This window comes from Sarcophilus harrisii, chromosome 5 (genome assembly GCF_902635505.1).
Source record: "Sarcophilus harrisii chromosome 5, mSarHar1.11, whole genome shotgun sequence".
In the NCBI taxonomy this organism is placed as follows: Eukaryota; Metazoa; Chordata; class Mammalia; order Dasyuromorphia; family Dasyuridae; genus Sarcophilus; species Sarcophilus harrisii.
In genome coordinates this window covers 264,675,045-264,690,734 of record NC_045430.1, presented here as the reverse complement: position 1 = coordinate 264,690,734, position 15,690 = coordinate 264,675,045, and the positions used below count along the sequence as shown (strand labels likewise).

The 15,690-nt window shown below is 35.4% G+C and overlaps 1 protein-coding gene across 1 annotated transcript in view; it reads right to left on the bottom strand.

The window, feature by feature from the left end:
- Positions 1-15,690, bottom strand: part of ZCWPW2 (zinc finger CW-type and PWWP domain containing 2) — a 140,063-nt gene that overhangs the window by 14,070 nt on the left and 110,303 nt on the right. Inside the window, exons 6-8 of the mRNA XM_031940256.1 lie at positions 3,064-3,136; positions 1,964-2,138; positions 1,598-1,665 (exon numbers count right to left, since the gene is read on the bottom strand). Coding sequence (XP_031796116.1) covers positions 1,598-1,665; positions 1,964-2,138; positions 3,064-3,136 — 316 coding nt within the window. The remainder of the gene's footprint in view (positions 1-1,597; positions 1,666-1,963; positions 2,139-3,063; positions 3,137-15,690) is intronic.

Sequence of the window (15,690 nt, the reverse complement as noted above, 5' to 3'; positions counted from 1 at the left end):
AAGCCTACCTTGGCAGACTTATTTCACAATATTTCCCTTCACTCTTTCTGCCTTCCATCCAAGCTGGTCTCCTGGCTGCTCCAGGGAATGACTTGAAGTTTCCTTTTTCTTGCGTTTCTCACAGGCCTAAAAAGCTCTCCCTTCTTTTTCTTCAGCTCCTCTTTCTCCTTCTGTTCGTCTTCCTCCTTCTGCTCCTCTTCCTCATCTCTGCCTTTTGGAATCCCTATTTTTTCCAAAACTCCTTTCTTTAAGTCTTTCCTGACTTCCTCATATGTTAATGTTTCCCTCTCCCTCAAATTATTTTGTCTTTTCTTTATTATATTTTGATTTCCTTATCTGTGTACACACATGCTTGAATTTCACTCTTTAGCTCTCAATATAACAGAAGCTCTTTGAGGACAGGGGTTGTTTCAGTTTTGTCTTGATGTCCCATAACTTCACAATGTTCCTTACAGATAATAAGCACTTAATAGATGACAATAGAATTAAAAATTAATTGAGGACAAGTACATAAATGAGTTCCCAAAAACTAACAACTTTTAAAGCTTTCCTAGCTCTTATAGATATACCACAAATATCCTAGGTACCATTTGTTTGTTTTTTCACACAATCTAATGTGGGGGAGGGAGAGGGCTTCTGAAGGGTTCAAGTGCTCCATTTTGCTTTTAACGAGTAGCACTGATGTCATAACACTCCAGCTTTTACCAATTAATCCAATCAACTGTGTTCTGTTCCTCTTTGCCTTTCTGCTTCCTGGATGTATGGCCAGTTGATTCTCATTGTTTATTCAAGGGGAATAAGCTTTGTCATACTACTTCCTCACAGATTTAGGATGATGACCCAATGAAACAATGGATGGAGAACACTTTAATCTTCCTCAGCAGTATAAAGTCAGTGGTTACTGTTTCCCATCTCTTTCCTCTTGGCACAGTTTTGCCCCTTTTAAGGTTAGCACAAAGGGTTGGGTTAACAGAAGGTTAGTTATTTGGATGGTCCCAACTCAAAGTCCTATGTATACATCTATATCCTTGTCCAACCTCAGCCACCTCTCTGGTCTCAGCTTCTTCATCTCTAAATTCAAGAGTTGGGACTCAATGACTTCTACAATCTCTTCAGGCTCTAAATCCTACAACCTCACAGGCCTTACCTCTGGCTGGTATTCCCTCCCAGGGGTTCTGTTTTCAAGTTCTTATAAACTAGTTCTTTATTCTAAGTCAAAACAAATAAACCAATCCAAAACACTCTATTCCAATACTTGTCAAGGTAAGAAAAATATAATTCACCAGGTAAGAAACTTAAAAACAAAAGAAAAGCACTGATACATAATTTCAAGTCAAAAAGAGAATGAAAGCCAAAATATGGTTATAATCCAGGACTTTTTCCAAAACTAATGGTCAAAATTATCAATCTTCTACTCATGACTGAACCTAAAAGAAACAGCCACACCCACTGATGGTAGGGGGTAAAGAGTAGGGCAAATGGGTGTGGAAAATATTATTTGTGGAAAGGTTATTTTTTTCCTCCAAAGATATGGGTGCTGATTTTGTGAAATGAACTTTAAGTAATGGAACTAAGGCTATCATAAGTTTTTACATACCTATGTTTTCCTTTAATAAGGCATCATCTGAACAGACTATTTCAAAAGAGTATTTGAAAAATTCTTTCCTGTAAAAAAAAAGACATTTGACATATTTCTCTCAAATAATCACACATACTTAAATTAACATTCATGTATATTAATTATAATTTTCAATTATGAAAACTGACCATTTTCTCTCTGTAAGTATTTTTTCTGAATTGTTTCATTAGGAATGTCTTGCAGGCACAACTTATTTATGAAAAGACCTGGTTCTTATTTGTTTGGACTTACCTGGGCAAAACTCTTTCCCTTTCTTCGTCTTGTTTTTTGAACTAGCACTAACAAGAAATGGCTTATGGCTAAGAGTTTCAGCTTTAACCCTACTGGTTCTCCTTCAGGCCAGACTGCAGCTTGAAAAGATTTCTGGAGGCTTCCTCAAGAAGCTTTGAGTGGCTCTGCTTCCCAGAATAATTCTTAGGACAACAGTTTGCTGCTACAGCTGCTGCTGCTGCTGCTTCAGCAGCTAGTACTGAAGTTAAAGGTAGAATGTGACCAGCCCCTGGATGGACAGAAACAACCCAAGCCTTCAGCCCTTTCCTTTAAGTCTGGGACCTTGAAAGCTGCCTTGGATGAAGCTGGGGAGCTCATTAATTCTTCAAAGCCTGTTTCAAAGTTGCATTCTGTTTGCAAAATGCAACCTGCTTTGAGCCATCTGATTTGCATTTTCCCACACCTGACATTTATTTTTGAAAGCCCTGCTGTAGTATATGTATATAAACAGAGTTGCACATATTTTCTGTACATTTTAAAGACAATAGTCTTATTTCATTTATTTGCTCTTTAGAAAATATTATAAACATGTTTCACTTCAATAACAATGAAAAATATAATAGAGACAACTATGCATGCATTTTTCAAATTCATTACAAATATCTTTGTTTGTAATACGTACCTTTTATTTTTTCTAAAAATGGACTTTTTATTTTTATTACCATTTTTAAAGCTTTTCAGCTGTAAAACAAAATCAAGATTCAGGTTAATTTCTTTAAAGTAGTCAATGATTCCGATTTAGTTAAAACAAAATATTAAAAATAAGTCTTTTCCCCTGACTGGATCAATAGAGTTTTTTAGTACAAAAACTAATTTTATAGATTTATAAAATACCAGAATTTGAAGGATCAATGGATCATCTTGATTCAACTTGTCTAAACAAAAATCCCTTCTACAACAAATCTCCTTCAAGGAGATTTTCCAGCATGCAGACCAACAGTTAGGGGAACTCTACCTACCAAGATAGCCCATTCCATCATTAAATAGCTCTGTTAGGAAGTTTTTACATAGAAATTTATACACAAGTTGCATCTTTTACCCTTTACTCCTGTTTCAATTCTATGGGACCAAGCAGAACAAATCTGCAAACAAAAAATCAAGCACCAATTCTCCTTCCACTTTAGTCTTGGCTTATAGCCTTTTCAATAATTTACCATCAGTGCAGTAGCTGACTTTAGTGCTGTTTAGTGCTGAAAGACATCTGACAACATTGATGAAAACATCATGCTAAAAATCCTGGGAGCAAGCATACAGCCTTACTTTATTCCACTGGTGACTGGTTGAATAAGAAATACTTTCTTATTAGTAAGTTTATTTCAAACCATTTCAAGAACGTGACTCTCTCCATGGGAACTTAGCCTTTCTGTAACCCTATGAGACCGGGAATATGCCACATGTGTTTGGCTTCACCTCTACAATCCCAGGAACTAGCCACTCCTTGGGACACAATGGATGCCAGTGAGGGTTGGCCCCCTCCCTGATATCTACATTAATCAAATCATATCTTGGAAGCCCATCTGGCATTTCCTTCTCCTATACCTAACTTTCTATATGTAAGCAAGTTGGCTCTGTGCCTTCTTTGTTTTCAAGCCCTATGAATTCAGTCCCGTTTTAATCATCATTGGGCTTCACCCACAGAGATAATGACATTATTCTGCCTGGGATAAGACTTTTCCCGATCAAGTTTGAAGGCTGCAATGGGGCCCCCAGCCACTTTCCAGTGCTCCTTTAGATCAGTGATGTATTCTGTGTCTCTCTCTTCTATTTTAATCGTAGTTCTCCTTATTCTTTGTCTTTTGTGTATTATTTACTGTATTGGTTGTTATTATAGGCAATCTATTCCATGTATTGTATAATTAAATTTTAATTTCACTTTAATTGATTAAAAAGTGTCATTTATAGGAGCGAATCCGAACCTTTCCTTAATTAACATAACACTGGTAAAGTACAAAGTTTGAGAGCATCATCCATTATCCAGAAACAGGAAAGCATGATGTCATGAAATTCATGTAAAATACTGGTAAATTTCTTGGCAATAAAATATTGATATAGTTTTCCATGAGTCCTCATGATTGACAGAATCAAAGGCCTTGGTCAGATCAACAAATATTGTATATGGATCTCTATTCTGCTCATGGCATTTCTCCTGGAAATGTCAGACAGCAAACATCACATTGACCAGTCCTCAGTTTATGAGCTTATTATAAATCCTAGAAATAAAATCTAGCTTATAAGTCCTAGAAATAAGATCAACACCAGGTGCCTTGTCATAGAAAAGGAGCCAAATGGCATTTAAAACTACTTCTTCAATTGGAAGTTTGGCTAGAGAGGTGTTGATTACTACCTCAGATATATGGTCAGTGGCTCCAGCATTGATTGATGATGGTCTTTTGAGAATACTATGGAAATGTTCAGCCCATCTCTCTAGAATCATGCCCTTATACTAATCAATGTGGCTCCATCAGTACCAAGTAGCGAGAGGCACTGTGGGTATTTTGCCCATAAATAACCTTCAGGGCAACACGAAAGCAATTTAGATTGTTTCTATCAGCAAAAAACTGAATTTCATCTACCTTCTTGCTCAGCCAAGAATCTGGCGTCTCTCTAAGATTCACTTGAATTTTACTTTTGATGGAGTTAAATGTTGCCTTCTTAAAGACAGGTGAAGTATTTTGCTGGTAAAACAAATGAAGTTCTTGTTTTTCCATTTAGAAGCTTCTGAATTTCCCTAGCATTTTCATCAAACCAATAGTGGTATTTGCAAGTGTTCTTGTCCAAATGAGAAAATTCAGTACTATGCATCAAACCTCTAAAAGCTGAGCACTTTTTTCTGCTCCATTGTTGCTATATCTTAGCTCAGCTTTTTCTACAAGTTAAAAATAAATTATTTCCACTCAGAGAAGTGTTCTAATCTGTTGGTACTAAGTTTTCTGATAGTTGTCTCTCCTTGGGGCTGCCACTTTTGTTGAAAGCAAATAACTAACTTGCAGAAGATATGCCCATGTCCAGCATTTTGTACTACACATTGCCTTTGTTACTCTTACATCCTGTCTATTTCTTCTCTTTACAATGACATAGTATATTAAATGATGACTTTTCTGCAAGGGTGCATCCTCTTACTGCATTTAGATAACTGAAGACATTTAATTAACTGATGAGGGTCTAAAGATCTTCACAAAAATTTTCTTTAGCCTCATCATGGTTTGTTATGGTGGTAGTATATGCACCAACAATGCTAGCATGGCACTTTCTTGCAAATGGCAATTACATTGTCATGCATCTCATTTCTTTTGGAAGGTCTACAAGCATGTTGACTAGATTAGCTTTGATTGCAAAACTTATGCCACCCTCACAGAGTTCCCTTTCATTGTGGCCACTCCAGAAAATTGCATATCCAGCTCCAGATTCAGTAAACTGGGTTTCATTTGCCAGCCTTGTTTCACTCAGAACTGCTATTTGTTAACTTCTCTCACAACAAGACTTAATGGCTTTACAGATTTTGTGTTGTCTATAAGTGTGTGCATGTACCAATGATGAGTAGAATCATCAGAATCGTTTTTGCAAAACTTTTTGTATGTGTTTTTCTGTTTTGTCCACAAGGTGGGATCTCTGCCTGCTGTGGCAATCAGGCCAGGGTCAAGTGAAGCAGACAAGTTTATGGCACCTTTTCTAGCTCGTTTTTGATACCAGGAGGTAAGCAGTACAATTTTTAAAAGAGTGCTCACAAACCCAAGGGATTGCTGATGCCCATTGTTGTTTCCAGTGTGAGAATGACTGTATGGAACCTGTCTGCAGGGTTGTGACTAAAGGTCTTAGTATCTCTATACCTGCTACTTCATCACTTATCTGGTGATAACTTGTAGAAAAAGATCGGGCTTTGAGGAAGGTTTTAAAAAAAGTAAAACAGTATGGGTGATATCTTTTGATTTGTGCATAAATTGGATTACATTAGGCAGAATTAGTTATAGTCACTGGTTTCACTCTCTCTTACAGAGTCACCAGAGTCCAGTAAAAGCAAGACAAAGTCAAGACAACTGTGATGTCCCCGTAGATAGCCTTGTGTTTTCAATGTGTGACCACCATACCTGCTTCAACTGCCTTCATGGCACTGGAACCCAATTGATCTCATCCAGCCATTCCACCAGAGGAAGTCTTCCCATGCTCGAGGTAGCCATTCTCTTAACTCACTGAAAGGTCTGAGAGCTCTCAGTGACAAATGACCTGGTTTAGCCTGTCCATTGAAATAATTTACTGGGGTGTGGCTGTTACTTATCCTATAGCTCCTTGAAGTGGCAGGGTAGAGTTGGATGAAGCAGGTGGATACCAAAGATAGAAAGCACCCCTGAAAAGGGCGAGCACACCAGAGACGCCAGTCTTTCCTGAATACATCTTATATCCCAGGGATCACTCAGCTGGACCTGCCAGACTCGGACTTTCTTGTGCACTAGATCATCTCACTATTCATTATACTATGTTAACTCTTCTCCTGGACATTGAAATCTTAAACTACATTGAATCAGATTTCTTGGATGTTATTATTAATGAAAAATTGTCTGTTTTGCATGAACTATTCTTGATGAAGTCATTTTGGTCATCCATGATCATTTTTCCCATTCCTAGATGTCTCATTAAGGATCCTTTATATATAGTTAGACATATAATATATATATATATATATATATATAAATGTATTGATATATGGATATATTGATATGTAATAAATATAAATATATTGAGAAATTTCACATGATTAGAAGTCAGATCCTTTAGTGCTGCAGTTCTCAAAATGTGACTCAAAGACTCCTGTAGGCCTACAAGATTAACAATTTTATTATGATATTAAAATATTATTTGCCTTTTTAATTTTCATCTTCTCCCATGTGTCTTGAGGACACATGATCTGCAAATTAAAGATTTAGCCACAAACATCAAGACAAGTTCTATCTTGTCTGCAGAATTGTATCTTTGCCTTATAAGTAGACAAATCTATAGATGTGACAGGACTTGCTGTTTTATTTATATTTACCCAATATCAGTGCCAACTAATCACTGAAGAAAGTCTTCCTTTGTGTGAATGCTTGGCAACAAGCATGAGTTATGTTTGAATATTCAAAGTTTTGAATAACTTTTTTGAATCTCATGGTTGATCTTGGAACAATTATTTTGATATTTTCACTGACACTGCAAAAGCAATTTACAATTGCATTTGCAAAAATATAAAACAATATCATTCTTCTCACTATGTTTTTTTGAAAATGGTTATTTTTCATTCAGAAAGGTTTTGTGGACATAGAATTGGTTTATTATTGTTTAATGCATTATTTTAAAATTTTTATCACTTTTAACTTCTAAAATCATAAATATCTATAAATATAACCCACAAAATCAAAAGATCTTTGAGGTGCTCAATAATTTTAAAAGTATAAAGGGATCCTGAGAGCAAAAACTTGAGAAACACTGCTTTAGGCTACCATGGATAGTTCTACCGTCTTCCCTTAAAAAAAAAAAAAAAAAAAAAAAAAAAATTGAGGGGCAACTAGGTGGCGCAGTGGACAGAGCACTAGCCCTGAAATCGGGAGGACTTGAGTTCAAATGTGGTCTCAGACACTTAACACCTCCTAACTGTATGATCCTGGGCAAGGCACTTCACCCTAATTGCCTCGGCAAATCACAGATTTACCCTTTTCCAATCCCACTGTAAGATTTCTTTAGTTCTCCAAAATCTTTGCAAGATCACTTATGCCCAGCAATCATATTTGCAAATTCTTTAAGAATTCTGCTAAATGGTTTATTTTGTCTAATGACTTGAACTCCTCAAGGGCTTGTAAGAACTTTCTGAATATTTTTTGGCCTCTAATCTCTCCTCCAATGATCCCCCTAGCCCTTATTGTTTTAGTCTCTTTTTGTGTGCTCTTTACCCATTAAATAGTAAATTCCTTACTGTTGATCTTCCTTTTTCTAATTTGTATCTTCCAACACTTAACACAGCTCCAGGCATATAATAGGCACTTAACAAATGTTTATTATATTATCTTGTATTGTAACTGTTGTTCCTATTTCTCATTTCCCTAACAATATAGTAAGCTCCTAGAGGTCAGTGGACTACACTTTCAGTATAAAAACTATTCAACTATTTGTTGTGTGGATGAATGCCTTGGCATAGATTCACAAAAAAGTAATTCAGAGTTCAAGTCCAATAGTCAATAAGCTGCCATAAACCGACATAAGGGCAGATGACTTGAACAGTTAACTTCAACAGGAAGCTTTCAATCTTCATCTTTAGCTTCTAGATAGTAAGTACATCAGTTCCTTCCAGACAATGTTTCAGCTTTCTTTGTTCCCTTTCCATTCTCTCCAATTTGCTCTAGTCAGCTATTCTTTACCCTCTTTACCCAATTCAAAAAATATTTCCATAAGCATAATGAACACAAAAAGATTATATATGAAAGAATGAATTCTCATTTTATTCAATGTACTTTAAAAAAAAAGTATATAAGTTTTACATATTAGATTCAAACTTCTCTGTGCTTCCTATTGAACTTCTTTCTACCTTCTGTATATTTAGGAATATTAGTGGCCTTTTTAAAAAAAATCTATATTGCTAACTCCTTCCCTCCAAATTCTCTCTCCTTCCCTAATTCCAAATCAAGAAAAATAACAAAATCCACTTTTGGAAAATTTTATTTTAATCATGCTTTCATTGGCTATATGAGTACTTAAAGTTGCTTTAAAGTCTTTTGTGAATTTGTATGACTATGTTACAACAAAAAAGATCCTATAAGTTCATGCCGAAACAGTCCTAGTACAATTCTAGAATTTTCCAAGCATTTTCTAGATATGTATATAAAGTACTGCATGTTTAAATAACAAGGGCAAATGTATATTAAACTGGAAGGGCAAAAGCCCTTAGAAATTCTCAAACCTAATCTCCTTATTTTACAGATAATTAAACTGTAGCCCAAGAAAAAAGAACTGCTTTGTCCAAGGTTACATAGGTACTGAGTAGCAGATATGAAAATCAGGTGTTCTGATTCTAAACTCAACATTCTATTGTTATACCACACTATAGAAAAACATTTTTAAAAGGGAAATAATATTACATTACCATTGGAAAATGTAAAATAGTCCAAATTTTATAAAAAGTAGTATCTCAGAATTATAGATTTAGGATTGGAGAGAATCTATAAAATCATACATTCCAAATTCTTCAATTTATAGATACTAAGACCCAGAGAAGTTAATGACTTCCCAAAGTCAATCAAATAATAAGTGGCACCCCCAGGACTGAAATTAAATTGCAAGACTGATCTAGCGGTCTTTATACTGCTCCAGGCTGTCTCATTTTAATTGTACAAGTATTTGACAGCACTCCTGGTATAAAGCTAAATCAAAAAGCATAAGTAAAAATTAAAATAACTTTTTTTCTAGTCAACTTGAAAAGTATTTATTAAATATCTAACATGTGCAGGTCCTGTATTAAGTGCTAAGGATAGAAAGAAAGGTAATATCCATTTCTGTTTTCAAAAAGTTCACAATCAAATGAAGGAGACAAATTACAAACAACTATATACAGACAAAATATAGACCATATGAAATAGAGATTACCAACAGAGGAAAGGTGCCTACATTAAGAGAGACAGGAAAGCCTTCTTGTAGAAGATAAGATTTTTAGCTGAGATTTGATGGAATCCAGAGAAGTCAGGAGGTAGAGAGAAGAGCAAGAAAATTCCAAGTATAGGCAAAAAGCAGTAAAAATTCATGGAATCAAGAGATGGGATAATATAGTTTGAGAAAGAGTCACAAAGCCAGAATCATTGGAGAGTATGGTACTGAGAAGAAAATAAGGTATAAGAAAACTGAAAAGAGTAGGTGGGAGCCAGTAGGGGTGATGAAATACAACTAGAGGATTGTATCTTTGAACCTGTTTTAAAAGGAGAGAAATTCCATCTACACATTTTCCAAATCCAAAAATAAATGTCTCTGTATATAATGCCCATTATCTGTCAGAAGACAGATGACATGATTGATCATTATATTGATCAGAGTTCTTAAGTCTTTCAAAGTCTTTTTTCTACCTATTTTTATTAAGAATAATTAAAAATTTTTGTATTCTTAAATTTTTTAAAGCCAGTATTTTGAAAACTATATGTGCTACTTTTTCTAATCCTCTCAGGATCTCTATGGTATCTCCAGATAGTTTGTTTGCTGGAGATATCCTGGGTTGGGGCTGCAGAAGCTCTACAGTAGAGCTATACAGGCAGATAGTATCTCAGCTGCTATTCCTCAGGACTTCCAATTTCCTCTGAGGATTTCTATGATCATGCTGCCACTGTCCTTGCTGGAAACACCCCCTTTCCAATTACCCATGCACTTCTACCTGAATTTGTGTGCAATTCAGGGTTGGAGGAATCCATTTAACATAATTTCTCTCTTTATTTCTAAATCATTAAAAGATCTAGTCTGAATTTCTGACCTTCATTGAAATAGGTATGTAGACACTGGGAAGTCTGCCTACTGTTGAAATAATTATCATGTCAAAAAGTCTAGCTGATCCAATTTTAAAACTTCTTTTCACATCGGAAATAGTCCTCCAAGAGACATGTGATAAGCAGTCAATCCTCTTCTTCAAAAGCTTGTTTAAATCCGCTTCCTCCATGAAGCTCTCTTTGATTAAGTGCAAATAATACAAAGGCAGCCACTTTATTCTTACAAAAGGAAATCAATCAGCTTCATAAAAAAGAATTTGAGCATGGGTGAAAATGGACATCTTATGTAGGCACTAGAAGCAAGAGCAGGAAAGCTCTCTTTTTTTGAGGAGCTGAATAACACCTGCTTCCACAAACATTGCCTTCTCATTCCTATTGCCAACATCCTCTTCACCTCAGAAACATGGCCCCTTTTACACTGCCTCACCCTAGACCTTTTTTCAGTTCTTGGGTCCTACTCACCTTGGAAGAGTCTATCTTCTGTGGGGTCTTCTCCCAGTGTTATTCCTGACTTCCTCTGGACTTCACAACCATGTCCCCAAATCAGGTACCTTTATTCTTAACTACTTAATTCAGTACAGATCTAACTGAAATTACTTTTTAAAAGAACACATCAATTTGTTGTGCCTTCATTTCTTCAGTGTAGGACTTTGATTTAGCATTTTATGCTCATGAAAGATATAAATGTATACTGCGATCTCTTATCTTGAGATGAATTGTCACCCAATAATCACTAAAGAGGTGCCTATTTTGACAGAATTGCCCAGAGTAAATTTATCGGCCTTGAATAATTCACACAAGCCTCTTGTCAAAAGTGATAGTAAAGAAGGAAAAGCCAATAACCTTATTCCCCTCTATAAGGTATTTTGAGGAAGTAAAAAGAATCCCAGTTATATGCAACATCTTGAATGATTGTTATCATATAACCTGAACATCTGGTGAGTGTAAAGAAAAGGAAGAAAGAGTTTCCATTAAGGAAATTATTTTTCAACACTGTTTTAAATGGATTAGAGATACTGAAAGGATTATTTTCTAGAATTATTTTGTGTAATATTCTTTCTAGTTTTAATGATGTTTTTAAAATTTTAAATATTATTCCAACAGACAGAAGATAAATTTAATATATACATGTAATCTATATTCTATTCCAATTAGAGAGGAGTTTAGTATTCGTTTTAGATTTGGGCACTATTTTAGCATCTTCCCATATCTCCTCCTTTCCTCCCACCCCCCACTTCAGCTATTTTAAAGATAAGCCAAAAGAACTACAATATTTGCCATTTCTAGATTCCTAGTTTTAAAAACAGCAATAAGTTTGTATTCAGATTTTGGCTTGAAATGCAGAACAGAAATTTTTCTGAAAATAGTTGACTACTTGGTCTACTTTGACTACAATACCCTCTACCAATTCCCTCTCAATCCTACTAGTAGTGATTGGAAACCCCAAAGAACTCTACAGTAAGCTTCAAGAATCACAAAAAGTTAAAAGTGATCTCTACTAGAAATAGAAAAGTCACAAACAGGTTTAAATTCCTTAGCTTGCATATAGAGAAGAGTTTAATAATAGATTTAGTAGAAATAAGTTACCAAGAGAAATAACAGACCTTCTTATACTTCTAGTCCAGAAGCTTTGTAGGAATAAAATAGATGTACTTTTTTACAGAATTTTAGATAACAGAAAATATTAGAAGTCTACACAAGACCAAGACTCATTATAGCTAAAAATGGTTACTACATTATATGCTTTAACTTTTTAAGTTTTCAAAGGAGAGTGTTGGGGAATGATTGAATTTCCTCAAAAGTTTCTGTTTTTAATTCTAACTAAACTCTGAAAAAATTGTTACCATCGAGTCTTCCATGATTCCATGACCAAGCTGCACTCCTATAAAAGAATGACTGTAAAGTAAATGTCTCACTATATCTCTCCCTAAGCGACAGAGAGGATTAATTCAGTTATTCAAATGAGGAATCAATGTAAATTGCTGTGAATCTTCAAAAGGATTCCCTTCCCAACTTAATACATCAAGATAATTTGTGTCTTCCCTATCCTCTAATTTCCTTCCAAAAATTATATAGATGGACCCATGACCCATAAAGATGGAGTAGAGAGAATATTCTAGCCAAACTCTTCTAATATTCCCCTCTACACAATTTAAAATAAGACATAAAAGTAATCTGAACAGTAAGACCAAAAAAAGGTGAAGCTGAAATATTTTTTTCATCTCAGAACAACTTAGAATGTCAGAAAGAAAGGTCTATGGCATACTGTGGAGTTATCCTAGACTACAGTATGGTGACAACCCCACCCTCCACCCCAAGATTGAATTAGAAGGAGATTGGAAAAATGGGCAGAAAGGTTCCAGGAGACCTCAGTGCTTGCACTTGGTACAGGAATGCTGTTATTTGGTAACTCCACTGCCCATTGCCCAGGTCCCAGCAGCAGTTACAAGATGGAGGGAAACACTTATGCTCACGAGAAAGCAGGGACCCTAATTCTGGATTGTAATTACAAGGAGGAAAGAAATTGTGGTTTTGAGGAAGCAAAGTCTCTTAAAGAGAGAAATAAGAAAAGAAAGCACTGATCATTCCTGTTCCAGATCATACCATTTTGGAAACATCAACTATTTAAAGTTCTCAAGATCTAGATGTGAAAATAGTAGAAACATGAAAAAGTATGATGTTTAGAAACAATGAGCACTCCTCCTTTCCACCCAAAGGTGAGCAGTCTAATGCTAGTATAAGTCAAGAAATAGGATGGACAATAATCAAACAACATTAAAAAAAAAAAAACAACAAACCTAACATTTAAGTCACCATGGTGACAGGGAAGCTCAAGACATAAATTCAGCAGAAAACGATGACAAGAAAACTTGTACAAGCAAAGCCTTAAAGGAAAAATTCAGAATGTACGTAAACTCAACAAGAATTCCTTGAAGAGCTAAAAATGATTTTATTTTTTATTTCTATATTTAAAATTTTTATTTTATTAGAAAACAGAATAAGAAAAAGTGAAAAACAGAAAAGTAATACAAAACAAAACAGAATAGAACAGAACATTGTCATGCCCAAAAGAACTTCAGGGAGGATTCTAAATACATAACAATTACCAGTTCAAGAAAGGACATGTCAAAAATGGAAGAAATTATATTTGTAAGTGTCCATCTTTTCTTTACTTCCTTGTAGATTAATTCTTTTATTCTCTGCTGTACACCTTTTGTATTCTTTTTTTTACCTTTTCATCCCCCCACCTCCCTCAAGCAGACTATAGTTAAGCAAGGATATATTTATGTATATATATATATATATGGATGCACACATGAACCAGAGCACATGTGCGTGTGCACGCACACACACACACACACACACACACACACACATTTTTCCTATCCCTGCTAACTCTTTGCTTTAATTCTTCTCCAAAACTAATCTTGCTATTACTTAACCTCTTCTTATCCATGGTTCCCTCCATTGTCTTCTTTTCCCACCCTTTGCTTCCTCTCTGCCCATCCCTCCTCTCATATCTTTATAGATTTTGGAGGATATTATACCCTTCGTGGTACATATGTAGTGTTGCCTATTTAACCCATTCCTTATGTGAGACTTTCAAAACTACAAGCTCTTCTCCCAGCCTCTGCACTTTCAGTTTGCTGAATCCTTCTTGCCTAGGGCTGGGTGTCTGCAGCAACACATCTGGACCTGGAGTTCCCAATCAGCTGAGGTTCTCTCTGTTTTCTGGGACTCAGACCCCAACTTCTCACAAAGTTCAGGAGATTAAAGTCACTGTGGTATTTGCTGAGGCTTGAGTCAAACCCAGATAGCCCCCAGGTTCCCCATTTGGTGTTTCTGAGGAGTTATCTCAGAGGTGTTTGGGATAATCTCCAGCTGGGGTCTTTCTTTGAATCTGTTCCAGTTGTCTCAGGAGGACTCCTGATATACTACAGGTTTTCTTGATTTTTTACCAGTCTATGTTCATCTTGAGGTACAAATTTGCTCTCTTTGTGGGGGAAATCTGGAGAGCTTGAAACTTACTGACCTATTCTGCCATATTCTCAAAATCCTCCAAATATTTTTAAAATTTTTAAATAATATTTTATTATTTTTCAAGTTATTATAAGAAACAACTTTAATATTTTTTTAATTTAGTTCAAAATTCTATCTTCACAGAGATAATAACAAACTTTATATAATACTGAAAAAATTAAGCCATAAAATGATTTTTAAAATGAAATAAGAGAAACAGAGGAAAAACTGGAGAAAGAAAGAAGAGCAATGAAGGGTAATTATGAAAAGAGAATTAACTGCTAGAAAAAAGAGGTACAAAAATTCTAAAGAAAATAACTACTTAAAAATCAGAATTGGCTAAGTGGAATGAGAGGTACAAAAGCTTACTGAAGAAAATTTCTTTAAAAATGGAATTGCTCAAGTTGAGGCTAATGACCTCATGAGATACCAAGAAACAATGAAACAAAATCAAAAGAATGAAAAAAATGGAAAATATGTGAAATATTTCACCTAAAAACAACAAACATGGAAAATACATTAGGGAAAGATAATTTAAGAATTATTAGATTACATAAAAAGCATGATCAAAAAAAATTCAGACATTATAGTTTAAGAAATCATAAAGAGTAACTGCCCGAATACCTTAGAAGCAGAACATAAAAGAAGAAATTATCTACTGAAGGAGATTTCAAAATGAAAATTCACAGTAATCTTATAGTTAAATTCTAGAGCTATCAGATCAAGGGGGAAAAGAATATGGCAAACAGCCAGAAAAAAAAATTCAGTTCAAATACTGTGGAGCCACAGTCAAGATCACACAAGATTTAGCAGCACATTCAGTTTAGTATGCAAATCCAGTTTACTCAATAGGGAAGCAGAAGGAAAAGGGATAAAAGAAAGTCAGAGGTGACAGGTGATAAAAAGAGCACATTAAGGGAAACAGTGGCAGGAAGCAAAGCAGACTCTGGAGGAAAGACAGAAAGGAGGCATTACCAGTTGGAAGAGTAAAGGCAGGAACTCCCCCACCTCTCCCCCAAACCACTCCAAATTCTTTTAAATAATGACTTAAACAAATTTTAAAGCATCAGAACAACCAGAAAGACCAGGTAGAACATTTTCCAGATGAAGGCAATTTAAGAGCTCAGTAGAAAAGGTCTGTGACACCAGGGTGGGAGTCCAGTGTATAGTACTGGTACAGGCTATGCCAGCCTCCACCCGGCCTTAACCTTGTACACAGCCCTATAACATCAGAATGTATCTAGGGACCTCTGAATCAGCAGCAGTGCTAGCTGT